Genomic DNA, 25,026 nt, shown 5'->3' on the forward strand with positions numbered 1-25,026 from the left:
CAGTCATACTTAACTGGTAAATGACACTTGAACATGAAGTGGTTTGTAGCAACTGTTTTTTTCTTACAAAGCTCTTAAAGGATGCATCGTTTTTAAAAAAAATCACCTCCTTTTAGAAAAGTCTCTGCTTCCTTCATACTTTGTTACTAACTGTTAATACACAGACCAGAAATACTGCCTCTTCAGGTGTTTCTACATGAAAAACATGTTGCAAATGTAGTTGTGACTGTTGCAGGACATTCCTCACTCTTGGGACATGAGGAGCACAGCAGCACTTTCAAGTTGTAGGTCGTTGGAGCTTTTGTTTTCTAGGTGTTTTCAGCTAAATACTGAAATGGTGAGACTTTCGTTTGATTGTCCGTATGAAACTTGTGTTGTCTTTTTTTCCCCCATTTCCTCAGTTCCGTTCACCTTTGTTCATATATATAGTAATATATATTAATAATCTGTCCCATTCATCCATATAAGCTCCCGTATGAAGTAGCCTTGTTGCTGTCTCAGGACTGTACTTCAGGCTTGATGTACTTGGACCAAACCTCTCATGACTTAATTAATCTGAGTAGAAGCATGGAACAAAATCAGTCTGTAACCGATAACTATTCTCGTGGTCTGCCTCACGGTACAGATTCAGCTGACTGCAGTGTTCACAGGGGTATGGTAGACATGATTTTGTCAGTAGTCAGACCCCGTTCCTTCCGTGCCCCCTATCACTGCTGGTAGAGCTGAAGCGTTTGAGGGGTATGTGGTCACGGGTCTGTTTCTAAACTTACCTTCTTGTCAGAGATGGGAGTTAATTCCGTGCAGCTGTGCAGGCAGATCAAGGGGAAGCGGTAACCTCTTAGTTGGGACCTGCACAATTCATGTGGTGCAGCGATGACGGTGGAAAAACCACGTCACGCAGTGCTTCTACCGGGGGACAGAAGCAGCAGCCATGCGATCTGCAGCCCCATCTGCAAGTGCACTGAGCACCTGTTTGTGTAAGAGAGGCAGCCCTTCCTTCCTCAGAGCCCGCAGCTATTCCCCACCGTGTATTCATGCCTCGGTAGGCAGCTGCAGCAGAATGATTACAGCCAGAGAAAAGCAAGAGCCAGAAGCAAAACTGTTGAATATTAGTTTTTTAACTTAAAAATAATTTCAATGAAGTATTACCTAACTTTTATTTATTTATGAAATGCTATATTATATATATAGCCAGAGCACATCCATATGACAAAGTGCCACTGCTTGGAACCAATAACACATTTTCTATGAAGAACTAAAAGCAACACACGAGAAGGAACAAAACTTCTGTACAAAAGAAAGAGAATTGGTGAAGCTCTTCCTCTGTGGTGGTAACAATGAAAGCACCAGTATCCTTTGAGGCAACACAATAGTCATGAAAGCGTTACTTTCAAACAGACTTATGCTAGACAAAGGCCTGATGCTCCTAGGAGCAGCATGTAGTAACACTGGTCCAAGCCAGAACAAAACACAGCAGCGTGTACAAAAGTTTCTTCGTATTTTACTTTTCTGTCAACATTACTAAGGAAAACTAACAAACACGGGTTCAGCACAGGGCAACAGAAGAACGTCCAGGAGCCACCGAGTATCTCTCACTTGCCACAAGTTCTTTACTACACCTGCAATGCTTAACTTTGAGCAGGCGCTGCCCCTGTACCCATGACAAGTATCCAAGCTCGGCGGTCTGAGGGTTCCTGCCCAGCAGAGACTGGGAGCCAGCAGCACACCGCAGGCACTCTCCAACACTACCCAGCACAGCAGGGACTGGCATTCTCCACAGTAAGCCAGAGCACAGGCCAAAAGGTGGTGGCTAAGAAGCGTAATAACCACTGTGCTTAGATGCTTTTGCAGTCATGTTTAATGACAGTTTCCTTAAGAACTCTTTTTTTTTTTTCCCTATACGGTAAATGATTCTAGAGTTCAGGAAGACTGCATTTACTGGAGCTGTTTTAAAAGGTAAAAATTTGACTTGGCAAAGAAGTAAAACACTTGTAACAAAAAATCAGGCAGCCTAGAAAGCGGGCAGGCAAGTTCTTCACATTCTTATAAATTATTTTGTCAGCCCTGTATTTTTCTAAAAAACATCTACTCATTTATATCTTCTCTCTACATGAGAAAATTATTTTTTTTTCTTAATTTAGGACTTACTATTTTAGCATACTATTAGCAAAGATTTGAAGGCACATGTTAAAAATTCTTTGGATTTGCTGTGTGCTAGAAGTCTTTAAGCTTTCAGTAAACATAAGTTTGTTCCAGTGAAACAAATATATTAATTTTCAGTAGTGAATATTCCTCTATACTACAGCCCATAGGCCTAAGTTGCTATACCCACATACACATTGCACTCCTGTCCTTTATAAAATAAGCTTTAATTATTTTTTTTTAGCCCTTCTCTCAGTTAAAAAAAGAAACTTTAAAAATAATTTAAAATTACACTTATTGACTATTCTGGATTAACTGCTCCCTGACATGATTGTAATTGTGGGGTCTCTCCCACCTTTAGTTCTTCCACACTCGCCTGAGGCACGCCACCATTCTCCATCTCACTTTGCATTGTGATGATTGAAAAAAAGGTTGAGAGATACTCAAGCTTTCGTGGGGTTAATAATCTTAGCTAGAGAGGTGTGAAGTCATTCTGTTGCTTGTTCTTTTTAACTGCAAAGAAAAGACAGAGCTCTCGTTGTTGATCCTGCATCCTTCAAGGATGGCAGTGCCGATTCTAGTGTCCAGAATAGCGCCCGATCCGCACGTCATCGCTGCTCGTTTGGAGTTACACAATGAGTGGTTCCCAGCACTGCGTTAACCTTTCTTCGTTGACAGTGTTGACAACAACATGATCGCGATCGTATTGTGTGCCCCCTGCAAAGGAAAATTCAAAAAGCGTAGTCTGTCTTTGGAATAAGAGGCAGATCGTACTCTTGGTTTCAGGGCTGTTCTAAGTGCTGATGCAGACAGTTTCTCCCTCTCCCCGAGGCACTATAAAAACAAACTAATTTTCATCACCGCCTGCTTTTGGCATTTCTTTTGAAACAGGGAGGCCTGCCTGCTCCTCTCCACCCCCCCCCTTCAGAAAGTCAGCACTTCAGCCTCTTCAGCCTGAACAAGAAGGGAAGAAACCACTAATACTGTCAGGTCTAACTCTGTTAAGACTGCCGCTTCCCAAAAGTCAAAGTTCGGTTTCCCCACAACAGTTGTCGCTTTGCTCTAAAGATGATGTTTGCACCATGAAAGAAGTCCTGCTGTTAACAGGCAGTATGAGCAAAACCATACAAAAAAATAAATACAGAATAAGCCGAGGGATGAGGCCTGGTACTCATGTAAGGGTAACCACTGTAACCCTGCATTGTGACCAGCTGCATCACAAGTTGCTGTACGCAGACCATCACCCAATGCCCAGCTGTTTCCACTGGTAGCTGAGCATACCTGAACGCAAAATACATATTTTTGATGGTCTTAATTTACTCATTTTATGCAATGCCAAACATGTTCCAGTAGGAGAGCGCTGTTAGTATTCTGACTTCAACTCAGAAGCAAAGGAATGTTAAGCTAGAACTGAAAGTCAGAGGTGACCTTTTTTGATCTAGTACGTACTGCATGAGGTGCATACATCTTGCACGTAGTGCGGCACACCTGCAGTAGCAGGCACTGTTGTCACTGAGGCAGCCGTCTACACAGAACACCAGGACACTGCCACAGACACCCTCCTTCCTTCTGCACCTTCTCTCCCGTGCCTCCCTATAGCCTGACCTTCCCAGAATGAGCAAAGGATGTGCCCGGCAGCTGAAAGCCTGCTCTGAGCATCACAAATACAGATTACAGCAGATTCCAGAGACGTATCCTAAGTACTGAGAGTCCTACTTGGTCAAGCACATTTAATAGCAGCTCTTCTGTGTGAAGGAAATGCCACCTCGGGCACCTTAGCTGATCTCCCCTTTAGGGATCTGGGGGAGGATTCCAAAAACATCACCATCCCAAATCACGAAGGGTCTCTGAGAAGGTTAACACCAACATGATTTGCCTCCTTCCCATCACCAACAAATTATTAAACAGCAGTAGAGATACATGGCAGAAATATTTGAAAGCTCTTCAGGAACAGGAAAACACTTTAACCAGCAGCTATAAAAAATGTTAGTTATGTAGCTCAGTTATCACTGCGAGGGCAAACAGCCCGTTGTAAGCAGTATCTGGTAGACTATAAACAGGTAATAAAGGGAAAAGATAAGATTCCTTTCAGTGGAGCGCCAGGTTCCTTTGATGGAGCCGTGCTCTGGGCAAGCCACTGCACGATGCCGAGTATCCACAAGGTGGCATTGGTAACGCACGGTCGAACACATTCATTTGGTGAAGAATTCATCAAAGCTCAGTTTGCGGTCAAGAATGGATCAGCAAAATTGGCAGAAACAGATAAAGTTCCTACTACACTTTCTCACATAAAAGCTAAATGGAATGATTAGCAAAATTATGATCCTACATAAAATTAGGTTCCTACGTAACTCTGCTGAATGCATCCGTACTTTCATCATCAGACCTACCCATTGCGAAGTCCTTCAATTAGTGCGGAATGTGTAACGTGCTTTTAACGTGATTAACCGAAGACAAGTCGGTGCAGCACTACTCCTGCTTTTTGGTGCAACTCAGAACTGACTTTAAAAAAAATTCATGCAGAATCACTGTGAATCCAGACTCTCCTTTGAACTGGAGTCTTTCTGATAAATCTAAAATTAATCGTCACTAGCTTTATATGGCAGTAAAGAGAATTCATAAGTATTAGTGTCAGTGTTGTATCACAGTCAGACATCATACAGCCCTTGTCTCACAGTTCTGCCAGTCCTGTCCCTGTTAGTCCCAAAGTGCTGACTGTTGACTCTGGTAATTTTCTGTTGTGTTTTGTTCCTGTTGTTTGTTTTTTTCTTTTGTAATTGTTATAGCTAATGTCACAGCATCAATCCAAAATTAATATTAAAATTGCTAAAAAATTAACAGCTATAGGAAATGATTACTCTCCCCAAAAAGCAGAGTTAGGTAGGAACATCTCATCATAATTCTGCTAATCGTTCCATTGGCTGCTTTATCAGACCTATGAAATTATGAAAGCCAACGCAGTTCAGAAGCAATATCTACATGAAGCAAATTGCTGTGACAACAGCTACAGCAGAACACGCATCAAGTGCACACAGACACTAGGCTGCTACGACAGAATCTGATGTTGACAATAAAGGTATAGCCATTAATGAACAAACAAAAAAACTTTTTGCATCTAATCACATCAGCGTACAAGCCTGCCTTTGCTTTCCTAATATCCCTTGGCTATTGCATCTGCAACTACTATATACGAAAATTTGCTCTACACAAATTAAAGTTAATGAAAAGCTGGGTAAGAGAAACCTAGCTTCAGCATTTTTCAATAATTTAATTATATTCACATCACCCAGTGCCAAGTAAAATTAACTGAGGATATCTACACTGAGTGGACACCAGGAATACAAGATAAGCAAGTACTGTGAGTTACTAAACTCTGTGTAGGAAAAATGAGAGGAAGTCCTAGGGCCTGTATAATTCAGGAGGTCAGACTAGCTAATCGAGTCTTTTCTGATCCTAGATTAAAGTAGCTCTAACACCATCCTTAATTTATAGGCACGTTTAGTGCCTATCCCACTGTAAATACCATGTAATTAAGACACAATGTAATGAGATAACACATTTGCTTACCTTTGATATCTAAAACCAGCTTAGGCTTCATCTTGCTGTAAATCCTGCCATCAGGACTAATATGCCAATATTGTTTGTCTTCATTCCGCTCAAATGACAGACCGAGTTTAGAGCCAGGAGTTATAAGATTTCCAACAATTGTCAAGCAGCAATCTTCTGCCATCTATATAATCAGAAAGGCAACAGCAATTACTCAAGAGCCCTTACTTCTAATATCCACTGGTTTTTAACCAGATAGGAGGGAGGGATGTAAGCAGGCGAGAACAGAATCTAAGAACTACTTTCCCCTAAAGGAATGTATTTTTCCCCTAAACTCCAGACTATTTATTTTTCCTTTTGTTCCTGTTTCTGCTGACACTCTCCACTACATAAGAATATTCAAATAACCATGTTGTATCAGATCAAAAGGTGCAATTAGCACCTGCCTCTAGCAGTGGCCAATAACAGATGCTATGGAAGATTACATTCACTCTGTTCTTGTATGTTATGTATTCCTGCTGTACTCTCCCTGTCTGCAGCAATTTCTAGCCCAGAGACTTTTCCGTGCAGAGCCGGTATCTTTAATACCTGGACGTTTTCTGTCCCATGTACGAGTCATTCACTACTCACTGAGATCAACGTAACCCTTTTACACATACACTCTTCCGTATCATAACCTTTCTATAGCAAATAGTTCTACATCTTTGCTACTGCTATAAAAAAAAAAAAATCATTTCTTTGATACACAGCTACGGGCTTTATTTGATGGTCTCCTTGCTGCACCGCCCCTTATTTTAAGGGATGGCTTGTCCACGCTCCTTGCAGTCATAGGTACTTAGTCTCTTCCTCACATGGAGGCAATCCGTCTCCTTTAATCTTTTTGTTGTTGTTGTTGTCGTTTTTCTTTAATCTTTTCTAGTTCTGCAATAACCTTTTGAGGTAGAGAAAGGACAAAACTGGGCACTGTGTAAACTGTCTCAATTTCAGAGAACATCACAGTGGTATTTCATTCTTTGTTCTGTGATTCTTTTCCGAGGCATCTGTGCTACTGGATGTCAGAACTCTGCAGATTTCTTTATTGGCTAAAAAAATACTGGCAAAAATCAAGCTTCCTTGACAAGAATGTTAAGGCTGTATTAGTAGTAAATTGTAGTGAATTATTTTATGGGAACTGGGATCTTCAAGGCTTCTTTTAACTTCTGAATTGACTTTAGTGGCAGTTTTAAACATCCAAGTGCCATTGTCAGTATGGCCCTAAATTATTAAATACACAGTTTTGAGAGAGCAGAACTTCCTACTGTCACAACCTAGAATTGAAATACAGCCATAAAGTAAGTCAATTTAGTTCTCATCTGTATCTAGAAATTTTCTCTACCTGGAGGACTCAAAGCTTGCACCTTACAAAGGTTCGTGAGCTGCCTACTTCATGCATCTCTAAGAAACTCATCATGAGTGAGGAGACCCGAATTCTTCCCTGCTATTCATATCTGATTCTAACAGATGAGATGAATGATTTTGATATCCTACTTACTTGGTTATCCCACCTACCTAAAAACATCAGGCACACCTCAAGATACAGCGACCCCAAGTCAGTAAGATGATCTAACTTCCAGACACAAAGGCAGAAGTTCTTCCAATGATCTGTGTCTGCCTGTGTGCATGCACCTACCCTCCCATGAGCTTAATTTTTTCTGAAATGTGGTAAAAACCACCTGTTTGTGCAAAATATGAAGATTTTTCTGCCATTCAACAGAGAGATGGCAGAACTCTGTAAGAGTTCAGTGATTTAAGATCAACATTGCCATCCTGCACTCCATGCTCAGCTAACAGGACTGCCATACATCACAAGCCGCGTATTTTCTGTGCACAGCAAAACGACACTATGGACTACATCGACAGCGAAAGGAAACCAAAGAGCATTTACCCACAATCATATCACATCACACTGTTGCGATATGAATATACTATTTCCAACAAAATGTTTGAGAGAGACCATCACGACAGAAGCTTTTTTGTATGTGATATTAAAGCTTTTAGCTTACTGAGCACCATTTCACTGTCTGCATAAATCCCTTTCACCACTGCCTGTGTCCTGTAAACATGTCCAAACAATGCCTTAGCTTATTAACAGCAAGATTCTTCCCTCCAGCATAGATGACGTGGTTATAAACCTCTCCTTTGAAGTTATACAATCCTATAGAAAAAGTTCACATGATTCTTTGCAGTCAAGCTGTTTAACAGTATTAAAGTAACTTAATTTTCTTTGGCCTGCATCCCTACCTAAGACTGTTCACGCTTAAACATTATGAACTGCAAATACCTCTGCTCACCTCAATGACAATTCACACATGATTAGTTTTATGGACTGTGAGAAAAGTAGGACCTCATTTGGAAAGTTGCATGGAGGAATAGAAAAAGGGTAGAATTTGGCAAATACGGAATTACGAGCAACGGAGAGGAAAAAGTAGGATTTGATCTTTAAGCTTACTGAATGCAGAAGAGGATATAACCTACAGCAGACTAATCTACCCACCACAAAGTACACCTACAGGTATGTGTAGTTCAAAAGATTATCAGGAAGGTTCTGCATTTTAAAATGTCTCCCTAGCTTTTATAACTTTTATAACTGGTATTTTCACCATGGAGAAAGTAGGAGCTTGTGAAAAGCACAACAATGATCTTCCAGTGTTGACTGTGTTTATAAAGCTATAGTTCTTTTCGGTAAAAGTAAATCAGAACTAAAGTCTCAAAATTTCTGTTACATCAAACAAAGGTATCATACAACTAGTTTATGTCACCTGAAAAAGCCAGAGGTCAATGCAAATCAAAACAAAAAAACATGCCAAACAAGAACAACCAAAAACTCCATTTAAAAAAAAAAAGTTCTACAGCTGTAATGGAATAAACCTAGAAAAATTAAGATAATACAATGATACAGTAACAATTGAATTCAGTGAGTCCTGTTACTGAAGAGCAAAAGAGATAATTCACATTGAACTTGAACCCTACCCGGCATCTTATGAATCCATCCTGATAAACCCAGATTTGATCTTCTGAGTCTGTATCTTCTGCAACCTGTATTCTGAGAAGATTCAAGTTGTCTAAATTTCCATCCGTTGACACGAATTTCCCTGTTTCCTTGTTACGGAGCCTGAAGTACACACGTTTCTGCAGAGAAAATAAATAAATAAATAAACAAACAAAACCAGAACTCTAACCACAATCTCTTTATTGCAGAACACATCCTGCTCTGGTTAACTTCAGAGCAGTTGCTACTCAGTTCTAAGCCTGGTGATTTTCTTTCACACAGCTTAACTTTTCTGTTTGAAAATTTTATTATTTATTACTTATTTTTTATTTATTTACTTTTATTACTTATTTATTTGAGAATTTTATCTATTATCCTTAACTGTCTAAGACAAGTCAAGCTTTGATAATCTCCCATTCTGCTCAGACACTTAGTTCTAAGCTTGCCTATACACTAGGATCAGCACACAGTGGAAAGCTAAGAAAGTTTTGAATTCAGAACAGCACCGACTTTACTGTGTTAAATTCCTGTGAAGTCTGAGAGCATCTATCTATACAAAGGGTGCACTTGTGCAGTGCTGCTTATGTCACTGGCAGCAGGTATTACAGTGCACATTCATGCTGCGGCTTGTTTCATATTCACATTTCTGTTTAGACAAGCTCTCAGCCAGGGCAGTCAAAATACATTATTCCTAACTCTGCTTACGGCTATACAAAGACAACTCTGTGACAGTAAGCAAATGCCTTTGTTACCAGTGTAAATAATCTGTGAGTTATAAAAAGTTGTCTCCTCAACAAAATACAGCCCAGCAAGAACTTCAAATGTTAAAGCTCAGAGGACTGCCACAGCATTTGGACCAAATCGCTTGGTCTCTAGAGCAACACAAAAATAACAACACGAGAAGTTTTGCATTAGATTTGCAAATTGTTCTGCTACATAGTAAGCACAGAAGGACTTTTCATCCCCGAAATCAATGTTATCACTACTAATTGAAGTAATCCAGTATTATTGACCAATATTCTTGTTGCTCCAAAAATAACGTAGATAGTACAGAGAGTATGCCAGTGACCAGTTTGGGAGTTAATTATAAAACAACTTAAAATAATTTTTATGAAGTAGTTATATCCATTATTTGTTCGTTAGTTCAAATTATTTAGCCAATCCTTACATGCGGTCTTCAATATTTTGGTTTAAAGTATGCTTAATGAACAGTCTAAGCAGTAGAAATGCAAAACCATGTAGCATAATCAAGTAACTTTTACTAAAACAAAACTGTAGAGTGATTTCTTTATACAAGTGCCATTGCTGAAGCTTGTGACATGCATCGAGATTTTAATATTGCTTTCATCTGCATAATATCCCCTCCCCCCCATTACTAAATATAAATCAGTACTTCACAACTTCCCTTCAGAGCCTACTCACCTGCAGTAAAGGTCTCAGAGAACCTATCTGACGACAGCCACTCAGTTTATACCAATCTGGAATTTCATTTGGTGATAAAAACATCTGACGCCCCCTGTAATTACTATGCTCATAAATTATCCATCTATGAAGGGGGAAAAAACAGAAAAAGCAATGCTTTTGCTGCCAAATCCTGCTTTAGAATCAATAAATAGATGTAACAGAAACCTGTCCCAAAAGATAGTAGTTTTTAAGTATTTAAGCCAACGACCCATGGAATATTCCTTTTTAACAGGTCTTCAAAATAATAAAATCGCGTTCTGATTTAGATCAACAGCATTAAGATGGGTACACTGGGTTTCACATTTTAAAGTCTTGTTATTTAAAAATTACAAGCTGAATGAAATAAAACATTTTCTTGTCTTAAAGGAAGAACACAGATTTGAAATTTCATCTGCTTTCAGGAACATGCTCACCTTAATTTTGGAGCTTTTTCATGGCCTACTACACATCTATCGCCCTATATGAAATTAAGAGAATTACAAAGGGATCTCTCTTCACTAAGAAGACCCTCTCAAAATGGGGAGAGACATTGGGAACAAGGGCACTCGAAAGCCAGATAAACTCCAGAGGTCCTTTCCAAACTAAACTAAAATATTCCGTGATTCTAACAGGAACTAGTCCAGCAGCTGACACTACTACAATGAAATCAAAATTTTCATATCATAATCTGTACCTTCACAGTGATCAAACAAAAAAGACTTATGTTGACTGGACAGGAAGCATGCCCAATCCACAACTCCATTACCTGGAACCATGGTAACCATGTTCTTGGCACAGAAACAACCTGATGTTTGACTTCATGTTATTTCCCCTTATGGAAAGTGAGAATCAACTACATTGTGGTTATGGTGAGAGATGCAAAAATCTCAAAAACATAAAACTAAAAAAAATATATAATCAAAAATATCGAGCATGCATCTTCTGCACAGCTTTTCTCAAGACCTTTACGTTTCAAACTTCAGTTCAGTGAGCTAAGGAAACCCTTGACCCATTTATCCAGATGGAGAAAATGGTTTGTGCTGAAGACCTGGTATGAACCACTTGAGGGCAGCACTAAGCTATCCAACAGCATCTCTCTTGCACGTGTTTCAGAAATTTACCTCTTCAAAAGAACACATTTAAATGCGAAGCAACATGAACATAACATGAAAAAAAGAAGCATGATTCTTCAAGTTAGAAAAAACTTACAGCAAGTATCCTGGAGGTAAAGGTTTGCATCAGAAAAACACAAGAAAAGAAATTTAACAGACCTGCCGAGGTATTAAAAGAAGCTAGCAGAATAGTTTTCAAAATACTTCCAGACAGTTTTTAAACATCACAGATAGTTTTCTTAACTTGATTTTCTGCAGTAAATTTAGAGAACAAATCTGCTTTAATATTGCTTATGAGTTTAACTGATAAATATATAACCAAAAGTTTGACTCAATTCCATGAACTGAAAGGGATTATTACTAATGCCAAAAAGGGCAAGTCATGATCAGTGTCCATAACATCATAATGTAACATCTGTCAGTATCAGTGTCCATAACATCTAGGAAAAAGAATAAATACAAAGCTTATTAAAACATTTTGAACTTATGATGTAGGATACAGATCATGAACTGCATTATTTGGTGTGATAAAGACCTAAACCAAGAGCACAGAAGTTGTTTTTAAGGTTGCTACCTATACAAACTACCTTTTATAACACAGCAGGAGAGATAGGACCAGTTCCCTTGTGAGCTTTATTCTAATTCATTGCAGCTTCTTAGAAAAGCACAGGGCACTTTCTTGTGAGTAATAACATGTTGTAGAAACAGGAGGAGAGTAAGTTTCTGTAAGTATGATGCGCATTAATGCACTGAGCACATTATCTTATTCCAATTTTATTTGTCTTAGTTTCTAACACCTGTTTTTTTTTCTATGGAGTGAGCACATAATTCTAAAGAATCAAGAAGAGTTTTTGAACTTACATGCCACCAAGGACTTGAACTGAAGCTATTCGAGGATTATATCCCAGGAACTGCAGATTTAAGATTTCTGTACTGAATTCGATTTTCTTTCCTTGGAAATGCACCTTTTCAAAAAGAGCTATGCATGGCTCAGACAGCTCCTGTAAAAAGAAGATGAGCATTTCTATACGATATTAAAAGTCCAAATGGTGACTGTGAACATCATTTCTCCACGCAACCCTTTTATATTAGAGTTTTCTGCTCGATTGTTTCAGCTCAAAGACCCTAAAAAATACTTTTGCTCTTCAATAGATTACTTAAAGGAAACTAACAAAAATGTCACAAAAAGACCTTATACAAAACACACAAGGAGTCTTCTTCTATTCAACATAAGACTTCGTTATGACGACACATACAAATGTCTCCATGATCAATTCTTGCATATCTTAATTATATTTTAAAACACATTTGAATTAATGCAGTATCCCTTTCCCACTGCACTAACTTCCATTCACTGTAGGAATTTTCAACTTCAGCTCTGAAAACACAGTCAACTAATACTGATTTCTACACCTTCAAATGATGACAGCCTTGTCAACACTGCCTATTGCAGCTTTCATTTTTAACTTTTATAGTAGGCTATGCCATATAAATCTCTCGCTAGACAAAAGCTTTAAGATTCATACTTCTGAGGTGAAATTCATGACTCAGGCAAAAACTAACATCTGAATCTTCCCAATGGCTCAGGGGTGATGATTCTTCTCCCTCTTTGTCAACATGCTTCTGGTTTCAGAGGGGTCCTATCCACATGAAACTCCCCGTATCACTGAATGAATCCATTTTAAGTGCCTTCTGGATAACGAACCTGGGGTTCTTTTCTGTGTGGCAAGTATCTGTAGTGGATTGGAAACAGACTCTCACAATTAAGGCCCTTACTTTGAAGTTGGGAGGTAAGGGTTTGAAATCCCTCAGGGTAAAATTAATTAAGCTTGAGTGTCCTGGTGTCACAATTTACAGTCATAGATAGGGAGTGGCAGGGTCATTTCTTTCTCACAAGTCTTCCAGTCACAACTGAGTAAATCCAATGGCATAGCCAGAAGAGCTCCAAACTGCTGGCATGTTTTCGGCATGCTTGAAACACATCAACTGGATCAGGAACACCCAATGTGAAGCAAGGTCTTAGACTCACAACTGGCCTCAGGCATGGAAACAGGCCATGCAGAGGCAGGGATGGATCCATATGCACACAGCAGCGGATATGTCTTTACCAGGAAAAATCTCATGTCAACCAATTTCTAGACATTGCTTAAATTCCTCTTTAACCTTCCTTTAGACAGCTAAGGGCTCAGATGATAATGCTACATTAGCATCACCATTATCTCAGCAGCAGCCCAGGTTATCACATAGCAGCTGAGCTATGCTCCTGTTTGCGTGCATGTTATTAGCTTGTGGAAAATGCCAAAGAGGCCTTTTAGCTTACTCCAAAATCAGAGTAGACTAATCCCACCATCAAAGGTTAATGCAAGTTAGACTATTAAGCATCATCATGGGTAAAAAGCCCAACATGAACTATGATTATGTCCCAGTGTCTCTGAACCCTCAGCACCTGCCTTCCGTGATAGAAAACTGGTCAGACAGCAACCCTTGAGCCATATTCAATAGTTCAGAAATAACCTACTTAAAAAGAAAGCACAGAGACAGAAAAGGAAATCCTCCAATTTTCAACCACACCTTCCACTCTGGGCATTTTTTAAGATTCAGCAGTAAGACTTATATAAAAGCATTCCCCACAGCAAGAAGTGCAAGGTCAGCTTAGAGTTTTCTAACATGCAGTTCTTCCCATGTTCTGTATTACACAGAGCTGGTTCTCATGTATATCTACATTTAGCTATTTCACAGAGCTGCTCATTAAAAAAGAGTATTTACAGCATGACTCCAAGTATAAGCCACACCCACAGTTGTTTTTGTAATATGTTCAGGGAAAAGAACACATAGCAAGTTCAAGAAGGAAAAACACTCTTCCATCTGCAACACAATTAGCTGGAGCATGCAAAGCAAGCATAATGAAGCAAAGATACTGAGCTTCTGAACAAAAAATGTGCATCTTGTATAGAAATGTCACAGAAAAGTCATGGGAAAAATTGTGGGACCAGCAAATGGTGTGGAGGAATTGAGAATGAGACTGCCAAAAAACAGCCACAAAATAAATATGACAGGTGACACTGGTATCTAGAATAATAAGTTCAAGCTTCTGTTAAATCATGAAAAACGAACAGTATAACATGACCATTTCCATCTAAATTCTTACTCTCTGTATTCTGGTTTGCTACTAAACCACTGAGCAAAGCAACCCATTTTCTTCTTCTCCTCAGGTTAAGAAGCCTCTGAAAAAGAAAGCACCAGCATATGACTTGCAGACAGACATCTCTGCACTACTATTGAAGTGTGATAAATTGTAGGGCTAGAACAAGTTTCAGAAACTTTAAGAACTTCAAGAAGCACAGAACTGACACATTTGGCTGTTTTACCACAACAGTCTCTGTCGCAAATAAATTTTCCTACAGAAAGCTGATCCTTCCAGCATGAAACAAGCATTTGAAACCCAAGAACTCAATAATGATATGTACAGAAGAGTCTGTTTTAATACATGGTGATCACCCACCAAGTTTGGCTAGAACCACTTCTATTATTTTTAATATGATCTGTCTACTGGACAGACAAAGAATTCAGAAGGCAGACATACTTGATGCAAATGTTTGTTTACAGTGTACATCAAAATGCTCCAGAGACTTGAAAGAGGATGACACATTTTAGTTCTCCTTCGTCAATTGCTACATCACTGACAGGTTACCAAAATTACAGTGGAGTGCAATACAGTTGCCAAATTCAAAGGAGAGAGTCAATAATGCAGTCCTCCGTTTTTAAAATGAGTACCACCTCTTCGCATAGTTGTACTAAGTTCCTGGATTCTTGACTACATTTTGCTAGTAATTACTTGCAGATTCCATAAGCGATCTATCATAATGATTGGTTAAAGGCTTGAACAGACCCGTTTCTGACCACTGACGAGTTACAAAATATGTAAATGTTGCTAGATTTGTATCCACGGCACATAACAACAGTGTGTCTGATTTTGCCAAATGGCATTTGGGCGTTGCTTTGCTTTATCTAGAAGGGTACATTATTTCATGAGGAACACAAATTGCATTTCCCTGATGATAGCAATAGCGTTTTATAATTACCTGCATTTCATGCAAAATTCCTAAGTTGAAGCCTGCTCTTTCTAACATGCACTTAAAAGCATGGACCATAGTATAGATATTACTTCACACTGTCCTACTGATATTTCTCAACCTATTCTAAGTGATCTCTCCTAATGGGAAATAAAACGTCTGACACATCCTTAATTTGTTTTACAGAAGTCCTTTTGTAAGGTGTTGTTAAGAGCAGCAATGGCAGGCAGCTGCTTCTATGAGGTCCTCTCCTTTGCAAAAAACAGTACAGGGGTCCAAAACATGACTGCAGATAGGACATTTCACTGCTACTGCGTAGGAAAAAAAAAAGTACTGCTCTGTTGTCCACCCGTCCCTATCATTTTTATTGTCACAAAAAAAAAAAAAAATAAAATGGGGAGGTCAGAGACATTGTACTGATCTGATTTACTTACAGTATTTATAATCCGTAAAGATTTTAGAACTGTTTGGGGTGAACAACCCATTGCCATCAGATCAGGATAGATTCCTTCTTCTAACACATACTGGTTACCAGAGAATTCCTCCTGGTCAAACACTATGCAGCTGCAGGAAGGAGAAGAAATTGTCTTTTAAGAAAACTATGCAAGTAAAATGATGTTTATGTTTCCCAGTCTTTGATAACAGATACTGACAGAAACATCATTTACAATGTTCTGTCCTGACAAGCTAAAGGTTGATGTATATACTGCAAAGCATTGTCCTTTGTAATTCCCCATAGATGAAACCATTTCAGATGTTAGAAAGCTGTTTGCTTTTTAAAATCTTTTCCCATTTTAGTGCTTTCACAATATTCATTTGATATAACTTACCTGCCACCTAAAACTTTTGAAGACTTCACTGCAAATGAATCAATACATCTTGTGTTTTTTCCAAATATTTGGCAGTTACCCTTGAATTCAGGCTCTGAAAATAACTGGACCTTTAAACAACCACAAACATTTAAAAACATTTTATTCTTTAACCTTCATTAGCATGTCTCTACCATTACTTCAATGACTAGGTTACAATATACTTAATACCCAGATTCTCTCAGCGACATATATTTTTTGTTACACCTTCAGTGTTGTTACCTTGGTATCTTGAACAAGGTTTGCAATACCAAAAGCTACCTCTGGATATTAAATCGTTTACTAAGATATAAAATAATTCCAAGAACAATAACAAAGGTATCTGCTTTGACTATCTTCTGGAGATTATTTTTAAATCCCCACAGAATGGCCAGAATAGGCACATCATTAGTAAAGGGTGATAAACTGTTCTGTTTTCGTTTCTTAATCCATTTAATCTCCAAAATGCATTCTCTTTTCACTAAATGAAAGATGTCTGTTTCTCAGAACATAAATGGTGCATAATCTTGGCAAAATACTCTGGACCATGCCAACAGGTGTGGTATATATTCCCAGGACTGATGTGCCTGTTATAACTACAGTTACAGTCATGTCAGTTCTTTCTTTCTGTATTCTGAGAATGAGAGGGTATGAAAGGATAAGTCACCCGGAGTCTTTTGTCCTTGTTGAAAAGAAGAAAAAAATTCTGAGCAGCAAACCTGCTAATTTGGTTAGAGGATAATTAACCCTGATCACACAGAAGTCATTCACATTATCACATGCCTACCAGCTTTATTCACTCTTAACAGAGATACAAGTGCAGGCATGCACAGCACTTTCCAAAGACGAACATGCTGACGAAGGATACAGTCTGTTGACTACAAGCCATTACTTCTTAGTTTCCTTAGGATAATGTCTTAATAGGAAACATAATATATAGATGTAAATATTTTTTCATGCATACAGCAGAAAATAAGCAGCCTTGAGATTTTTATTCCCCATAGTTTATACATCCCTATAAAGGACATTCCAGTGAGGCATGCTACTAATTAAGAATGCAAATTGAGACAGCCAAGGCTTTTCTCCTTGGTTTTTAGTTCCATGACATTTTTCTCAATTTGACTGAAAATAAAAGTAACTTTGTACAGGGAAAAAGACAAAAAGGAAGGGAATTAAGAAAGAATGAAAAAAGCCCCCCATTACTCTCAGTCAAAAAAAATGCATTAGTTCTTGCACATGGGAGAAAGTCTAACAGAAAGATACATTAACTCACTGAAAAGACAAGTTCTCTGTCACTCCCTACACTTCGTTACGGACAAATACAACATCAACTTTTAAGCACACTCAGAAAGCAGTACTTGTGACTGAATGAGATTCACTTCAAGTATAACCACCACTAGCAGAACTGTTAACCAAAGAACTAGGTTCAAAACAAGTTCTCAGCTGTACCATGTACAACAATGTCCAACTTGCAGAGCCTTCACCTCTGTAACAGACTCCAGGTACCTTCAGCTGGACACTGAAGCGCTGCATAGATGGGTGCAGACTCCAGCTCCTCAGTACAACTGCTGATACCCCCTAACAGCTAACATGCAGACCCAAAACATTGCTTGTGCCCCTAAAAGATACTGGTGACAGCTAGCTATTAAATCCCAGCTTTCTTGGAATGTGCCTTAGTTACGAGATTCAGAAAAGCAGCTTTCCTTCTTCACTTAGGAGTTCTCACTCTTTGTCTGACTAGTCAAATTATCTGTGCAAAAACCTGGGTGATAAAGTATATAAAAAGCCTGGTGCAGTTTATTTATTTATACGTTACACAGTCGCTACTACTTAGTACATTTCATGCACTTACAGAAGTATCTTACCTTGACTTTACCCCTTTCACTTCCAACAATATCCTACAAAAGTTTGGAGAACAAAAGAGAAAAAAATAAGAAAAACAATTAAGAAGCACTAAATTAACAAATATACAAAAGCTTGTTATTAATTACTGTTGAAAGAATATACATAAACTGGATTTGATAGAAAAGACTACCTAGAAATACTTCAGAGAAACTTGCAAAACAAGAATAAAATGAACTCCTTACCATAACAATGGGTTGAACTGAAGATATTTTGCAATTCTTCCCCCCCCATGCCTCAATGCTGGGATATAGCCCTTTATCCAGTATGTACTGCTCCCCTGTAAAGTCAGGATTCTCATATGCCACCCACCTAAGAGAAAGAGAAGAGAGCAATGAGTAAAAGTTATACTACTTTTTCCAAAAAAACAGAAGTATATATTCATTATTATCTTAATATAAGAACAAATAAATTTCTCCCCTCAAATGACAAACTGTGATGCTATTAAAACCCTAAATAAACAAACCCACGCATCTGATACTCCAAAACTCCTGCAAATTTCACTTCCATTAGCCCCACCATGACAATATGAATCATAGTGAATATGAATCATAAGCTAAAGTAGACCACCAGTGCAATGCATCATCACCTAGATACCTTTAAAGCATACTCCAGGAAGAATATTCTGAGATGTTTCACAGTTCTATTATTTTATCTAGATTAAGTTCTTCTCTAGAAAAGCAGATAAGATATCAGAATATAACTGTTTTGGATAAAATTAAATTTTGAAGTCATCTGTACAATAAGGATACGTACAGGCAACATTAAAAAATGGTATTCCTAAACTTCAGTTGTTTTTAAGCAAATGCACAGAACAGAAAGTTAAGCTGCAGCAAACGGTATATATGCTCATGAGGGCAGACTGTTCCCTGCTAGGGATCACAGACATCAGCTGGAAGAACATCCTTGACAGTTAAACATTAAAGCCATCAAAAATTTAACCAGATTAACGTATATGAATTCAAAGCAATTATTATGACTGCTTAGACCTCATGCCTGACACAGGCCACAAACTCAAGATTTCTGCATCAAACCAATAACTTCCATCTCAGCCAGTATATGCTTTTCTCAAAGATATTCAGCTTTTGAGATGAACACTCTAGCTACTAGAAAATCAACCAAATCACTTAAATAAGTCTCTCCAACATTCAGTTGCCCCTGCAACGTTTTATTACTACTCTGAAGGACCCACTATCAGCTAGCCTTGCTACACATAGTCTGCTACATTTAAGAAACCTTCTCTTACAGCATGCTTCTAACCCAGGGTCCATACTATAAGTCCAGATAAAGTATTCCTGCACCAGTACTACCTTTGCTTTTGCCATAACCTACAGAAATTGTTGCCTTCCACTTCTAGACTTCCCAAACGTTCCAATAATTACATTCTGTCTCTTTTGGAAACTTTTTTTTTTGAGGAGTGTACAGACATCAGAACTGGCCACAGTAACAGCTGAGCTTCATTCATTATATTTATGCAGGGAACAGGACATCTTCCTGGTTCTATGAGAACAGCTGGTTGACGACGAATAGAGTAATTTAGCTAATGCGTTACATAAGGAGTTATCCTAAGTTATGCCAAAACTCACTTTCAGCGGGATCTTCATACAGAATGTCAAATCTAACAAAAAATTGACGTCATAAAGCAGTTGAACGATACTGAATTTAGAACGTACACTGTAGGCTACCTCTCACCATCTAAATGCACCACAAAAAGAATTACATGTGCTGAGCAACTAGATTCTATTAAGCTGCAGTTTTAGTCCAAGAACAAACGCTGGAGTCTCTGCAGATACAAAAAAATGGGATAACTTCAAACTGAAATAAAGCTGCATCACATGTACATACTGCAAGGATCAACTTCATATTTGTCCATGGCAAGCACTCATATAGTGATTCACATTTATCACTATCCACATCTCTTGGTTTGCCTCAGATATAATCAATTATTCCAAATTGTTATGCACTAATTACTTAAGGCATATTTCAAGGCACATTTCAAAATCTCCTCACAGTAATTCATTAAAGAGACACTGGTATGTACAATAAATTAAGCAGAAAGTTCAAATGTCTCAGGTGTGTTTAGACCTGTATGCCACACATACCAAAAACTGTGAGGTTTCCTTAATCAATTTCTTGAGCAGATGCTTATTAGATTTTTCAGTGCACAGACACCAAGGTATAACTACAAGGCATGGCAGTTTAACTTGATTAACGTCTATGAAAATAAGTGTTCCTGATTTTAAGCGAACGATAAAACATGCCAGATCCCTCCCCTAAGACTTTCTCAAAAGCAAGAATTTATTTTCCTCCTACCTAAAAAGAACCCTGAATACAGAAGTAATGAACGTATTTCACTTTAAGCATGTTTCTGCTGAAAACAATGGGATTTAAATTAATAAGCACTGCTCTCCCATGCAAGTCAGCCCATGTTGGAGGATTGCTAGAGCCATGGCTTACTGGTGAAATACTTGTGCTTCTCCACTTTGTTCAGAAGCCCATGCAAGCTGCCAAGAGTACTGGTAATGACGCCAGGGACAGGAAGCCGAATTCAGCAGCAGCTGAACCTGTCAGACCTCAAGACTATCCCCAGGATGAAGCGTTGCTTTAATCCAGCTTCTGACTAACCGGGAGGCCTGGAGAGCAAGAGGCAGCCTCCGTATCTGAGAGAAAGAGTCGCACCCCAGCTGCCAAGTACCACAAGAGCTCAAGTTTTACGCTGCAGTGTGGCGGCAACCTCCCTACCCCACAGGGAGCGACTTCTCTCAACACAGTAATTTTGTAACCCCCAGCCCAACAAATTGCCATAGTCAGGCTTAGCAACAGCCTCAGCCCAAGTCAATGCCGGAACTGTGCGAAAGGCTTCACGCCTCTGCACCTCCCATGCCACTGGAACTTGAGATGTAGAGAAAACTGTCGGTTATATACTGTAAGTGACAGTACACAGAGTATCTTTACACAAAGCCTCTGTACGTGATGTCTCCTAAGAGCGACTCCAAACAGTGCCTGAAAGAACAGCCAAGAAGAAAACCCTGAGACAGATAGCTTGCTAAAAGACAGCTTTTCCCATGGTCAGCTCAGGATTTGTCTTACCTAACTCTGTCTTTTAAAACATTGGCTGTTTCTTAGCACATATGCTCTTCCTAACATCAGCTGAGAGGACTAATCCCACTTTTTGTGTTGCTCAGACTCGTCTTACAATAGGACAGACTACCTGCTGGAAGGACCTACCTCTCTCTCTCCTCCCCCCCCCCCCCGCCCCCGCTACAGAAGAAATGGCAACACCTTCACTAAACCAAATGGCATAGCTGTAAAAAGTTAAGCTTTCAAGCACAGAAACACTCCTTTAGGTCAGAAATAGAATCCATAATATTTAAACCTTAAATACAACATGGAGACAACAGATTTAAATCAGCCTACGGTAATCATAGATCATGTGGGGCCAGGGAGAAAACTGGCACTTGCAGATTCTTAGCATGACTAACAGGGAGGAAGAGGTAATAAAATTCTGTTCGTAGGAAAGAAACAGGTTATTTACCGTACCCCTTTTTGCTTGTGATTTCTAGTACCCACGGACCTGTGAACTTCAATTTTGTGACTCCTTGAAAGGTTCTCTTCAGTGTTAGCTCAGCTCAGTTCAGATGTGGAGGGAAGAGGAAGCTTTGTTTGAGGTGTTCTCCTGCAGGGTACCTAAGGGCTCTCAACCTTTTCAAGCTTCTCAGTGGAGATTTGTTCTTGTACATAGCGTCTCTTTAGCTTCCCTCACATTACCCCCCCGTGTGTATCTAGATTCAATACATTACATTCTGGCTCCTGAATAAGAACTAACTCATCACCTAATGATTTCCTCAATATCACTACACATATATGCACTAGAAGCAGACAAATCTGCACTATGGACTAATTACTTGAAAATTGGAAGGAAACCAGTAAGAATTACAGGACCACAGCAAAACAAACACATATCTGAAAAGTTCTTCCACTAAGTTAAAAAAAACATTAAAAGACAGGGGCTTTTTCAGTATTTTTGGCAAAAGCTTTCTGTGTTTACAGATAAAGAAAAGGCACATTTCAAAGCACGCAATTCCTGTGATTTTGATCACTATTAAATATAAGCTATAAGCTTGAAGAATTATTAAGCAAAGAGAAAAGTCAAAATTGTACAACACAGTTGCTTTTTGTACTTGCTTAAACTTGTAAAGGGTGTTACCTGTTGCTACTAAATACTTTCATTTTCCACCAACAGTTTGCCAACCTTGGAGTAGAGATCAAATCCTACTTAAGAAAGGCCTCTCCTATTTTCAAGCAGTCTGAATTCCATTCTCCCGCCCCAAATGGTAGAAGAATAAAATACCCTGGGTTTTGTGCTTGTCCAGTTTCTGAAGAATGCTCAAGAGCAAATCATTTATCGATTTAAAAGGAGTCACTCACCATCTTTGGATACATTTTTCAATGTGTCTTCACAATAGATTAAGCAAAGGCATTAAAATATTGCTTGGAAACATTCCTCATAAACTATAGCTGAAAATTGTAACGCAGCTAGGTTTCCATTACCCCAAAATGGAATATTCATTCCCCAAATGCAGAGCTAGGCTGTCTTCAACATACAGTTTAGAGATGCAGTTTACCTCAGAACTTTTTCAGTAATATCTGTGTTCTGCACTGTAAGCTTTTCTTTTCTTTGATATACCCTTTAAATTACAGAGCAATCAAATTAATTATGTGGGAAATACAGATCATGGGTTATCTGTTACTGCTGTAACTGCTTACTACAGATACCTGTAGTTAAAAAAAGTGTTATGGAAGGTTCAGTGCTTCTTGCAGTTTAACTTTTTTTTTTTTATGAAGTATTTTCAATATGATACCAGGAAGGCTGCTTAGGACAACCTTTTATTGAACCTGTAACAGTTCACTATGACATCATATATGTTCTAGTCTAAATAGCTCTGGGAATTGCTCAATGGATTATTCATCACTGTATGACTGATAGGAAGGGAAGATATAAAATTCTTCTACCTGAACAGTTACTTATCACTTAAAATAAAATATTTTATTACCAAGCATGACTTAACATGATTCACTTAACTACCTGACACACTAGCATTTACTAAGACCACCACCACAAAACTCTAAAACGCTCACAACCTCTTTGGAAACAAAAGGGTCGCACAAGACTGTAAAAGCTGAGTGGCGGTCACCGGTTATGAACAATACACCTAAATAAAAAATATGTTTAATGTTACAAATTATACCTTTAAGAGACTAGAAGGTGAGATTACGGGAGCAATTGCAGAGTCTGTGGGACAAAGATTTTGTTTGTAATAACTTCTAGCCACTTTTACCATCAAAGTATGGGAGTCACACTTAATTACTAGAATACTCATACTAAAGTACGATTCCTATCTCAGCTGCAACAGTCACATTTACTAGAACAACTACACAAAGGGTGTGATAGGTGACCCACAATTTGTTTCCCAACCTTCGGAGGTGACTCTTTCCCATGAATCTCCCTTGCATATTACAGAAGACAAAAGGGCACAGTGGCTTCAAAGGTCACTGTGCAGAAAAAACTGCTGTCACACCATATTGTACACAAATCAAATGCATTCCTTTGGAATGCACTGAGCTTGATTCTGCAGTCTCTACCCAGGCAAAATTTGCAGAGATATCACACAGATAACACATGGAAAGATTTAGGGTGTGGCTGGGTAAGGCAGATCTTTCAGCAAGTCACCTGCAGTCCAGACAAGGAAAGAGACTGTATATCGCATACTCTTTAAGAGTTTGTGTATTGGGAGACTTGATTGCTAATATTTGTTTATATTTCCAAAATACTTTGATGCAGTCTATAAGGCTGTGGAACTTAACCTGCAATTGATGTGCCCAACAAATCAAACATTAAGATTTACCAACTTATCAATTGCATGTGACAACGCAAGAGGCACCAGGAATAGGAGTAGTCTTAATAAAAAGATTTAGGAACCTCAATGTAAAAAAATATATGTGTGTGTATATATATATATATATATATATATAAAAATAAAAGGTTGTAGTAAAAAACTATTAACCTGTGGGATTCACTGCAAAAGCAATGTTACTTTTCAGAAGAACTCCATTTTACAAACAACTCTGAGAAAAAGCAAGGAATTTGCCTCAGGTCAAACACGCCAAGCCTAGAATTAGTTCCATAACAATTTTGCTGTTATGGAAATGCTTTTAGAAACACAGCCACAAGAACAAACTATTTTTACCTCTCTGATGAGATCTTATCTCATATACTATCATACTTTGCAAGTCAGCAAGCCAACATTTCCATGCTGTAGCCAACATGCTGCAGTCAAGGGCAGAAAATTTAATCTAAAGTTTCCAGAGACATTAGATGTCTGAGTACAGAAAAACATCTTCAAACACAGAAATTCTAAAAAGTATACAAGAATATTTAAAATTAAACAACAGTTAAAAATATCACTTACACGCCACTTAGCACATTTATAGATTGCGTTCTCAGCCCATATCCAGTGTCTTTCAAATTGGAAATAATTCCTAACACATTAATATTGGAACCCTTTGATCCAAAGTCTTTTTCACTGTACATTATCATATGGGAGCTTGTGAAGTCCTGTAAAAAAAAAAAGAGAGAAGCACCATAAGGAAAATGCAGTTTCAATGCACTCAGGAGATCTCTACTACATGTTCTTGGAACTTACGCCAACAACAGGTCGCAGTGACTGCAACTCTTCATCATAGCCACCCCAGTCCGTCCAATCCCGATACGCTCCTTCTTCCAGCAAATACTGATGGCCTTCAAACCCAGGCTTCTCATAAGCAACCCAGCTAAACAACAACAACAACAGAGTCTGTGTGTGAAAATGGACAATTGCCACTATGTCTTTTCAGGGAACAGAAAGATCTGTGAAATTTGTTCTTTTCTTTTC

At 38.6% G+C, this 25,026-nt stretch overlaps 1 protein-coding gene across 2 annotated transcripts in view; it reads right to left on the reverse strand.

The window, feature by feature from the left end:
• Window positions 1–1,138: 1,138 nt before the first annotated feature.
• The window catches only part of CRYBG1 (crystallin beta-gamma domain containing 1), a 96,493-nt gene continuing 72,605 nt past the window's right edge, over window positions 1,139–25,026 (reverse strand). For both annotated transcript variants that reach the window (XM_080586952.1, XM_080586953.1), the window contains 11 exons: window positions 24,799–24,925; window positions 24,565–24,710; window positions 18,280–18,406; window positions 18,058–18,090; window positions 16,175–16,284; window positions 15,779–15,908; window positions 12,133–12,272; window positions 10,139–10,262; window positions 8,698–8,856; window positions 5,710–5,872; window positions 1,139–2,859 (listed from right to left, as the gene is read on the reverse strand). In XM_080586952.1, coding sequence (XP_080443078.1) covers window positions 2,771–2,859; window positions 5,710–5,872; window positions 8,698–8,856; window positions 10,139–10,262; window positions 12,133–12,272; window positions 15,779–15,908; window positions 16,175–16,284; window positions 18,058–18,090; window positions 18,280–18,406; window positions 24,565–24,710; window positions 24,799–24,925 — 1,348 coding nt within the window. In that variant the 3' untranslated portion in view covers window positions 1,139–2,770. The remainder of the gene's footprint in view (window positions 2,860–5,709; window positions 5,873–8,697; window positions 8,857–10,138; window positions 10,263–12,132; window positions 12,273–15,778; window positions 15,909–16,174; window positions 16,285–18,057; window positions 18,091–18,279; window positions 18,407–24,564; window positions 24,711–24,798; window positions 24,926–25,026) is intronic.

This window comes from Anser brachyrhynchus, assembly GCF_964034855.1.
Source record: "Anser brachyrhynchus genome assembly, chromosome: 3".
Classification (NCBI taxonomy): Eukaryota; Metazoa; Chordata; class Aves; order Anseriformes; family Anatidae; genus Anser; species Anser brachyrhynchus.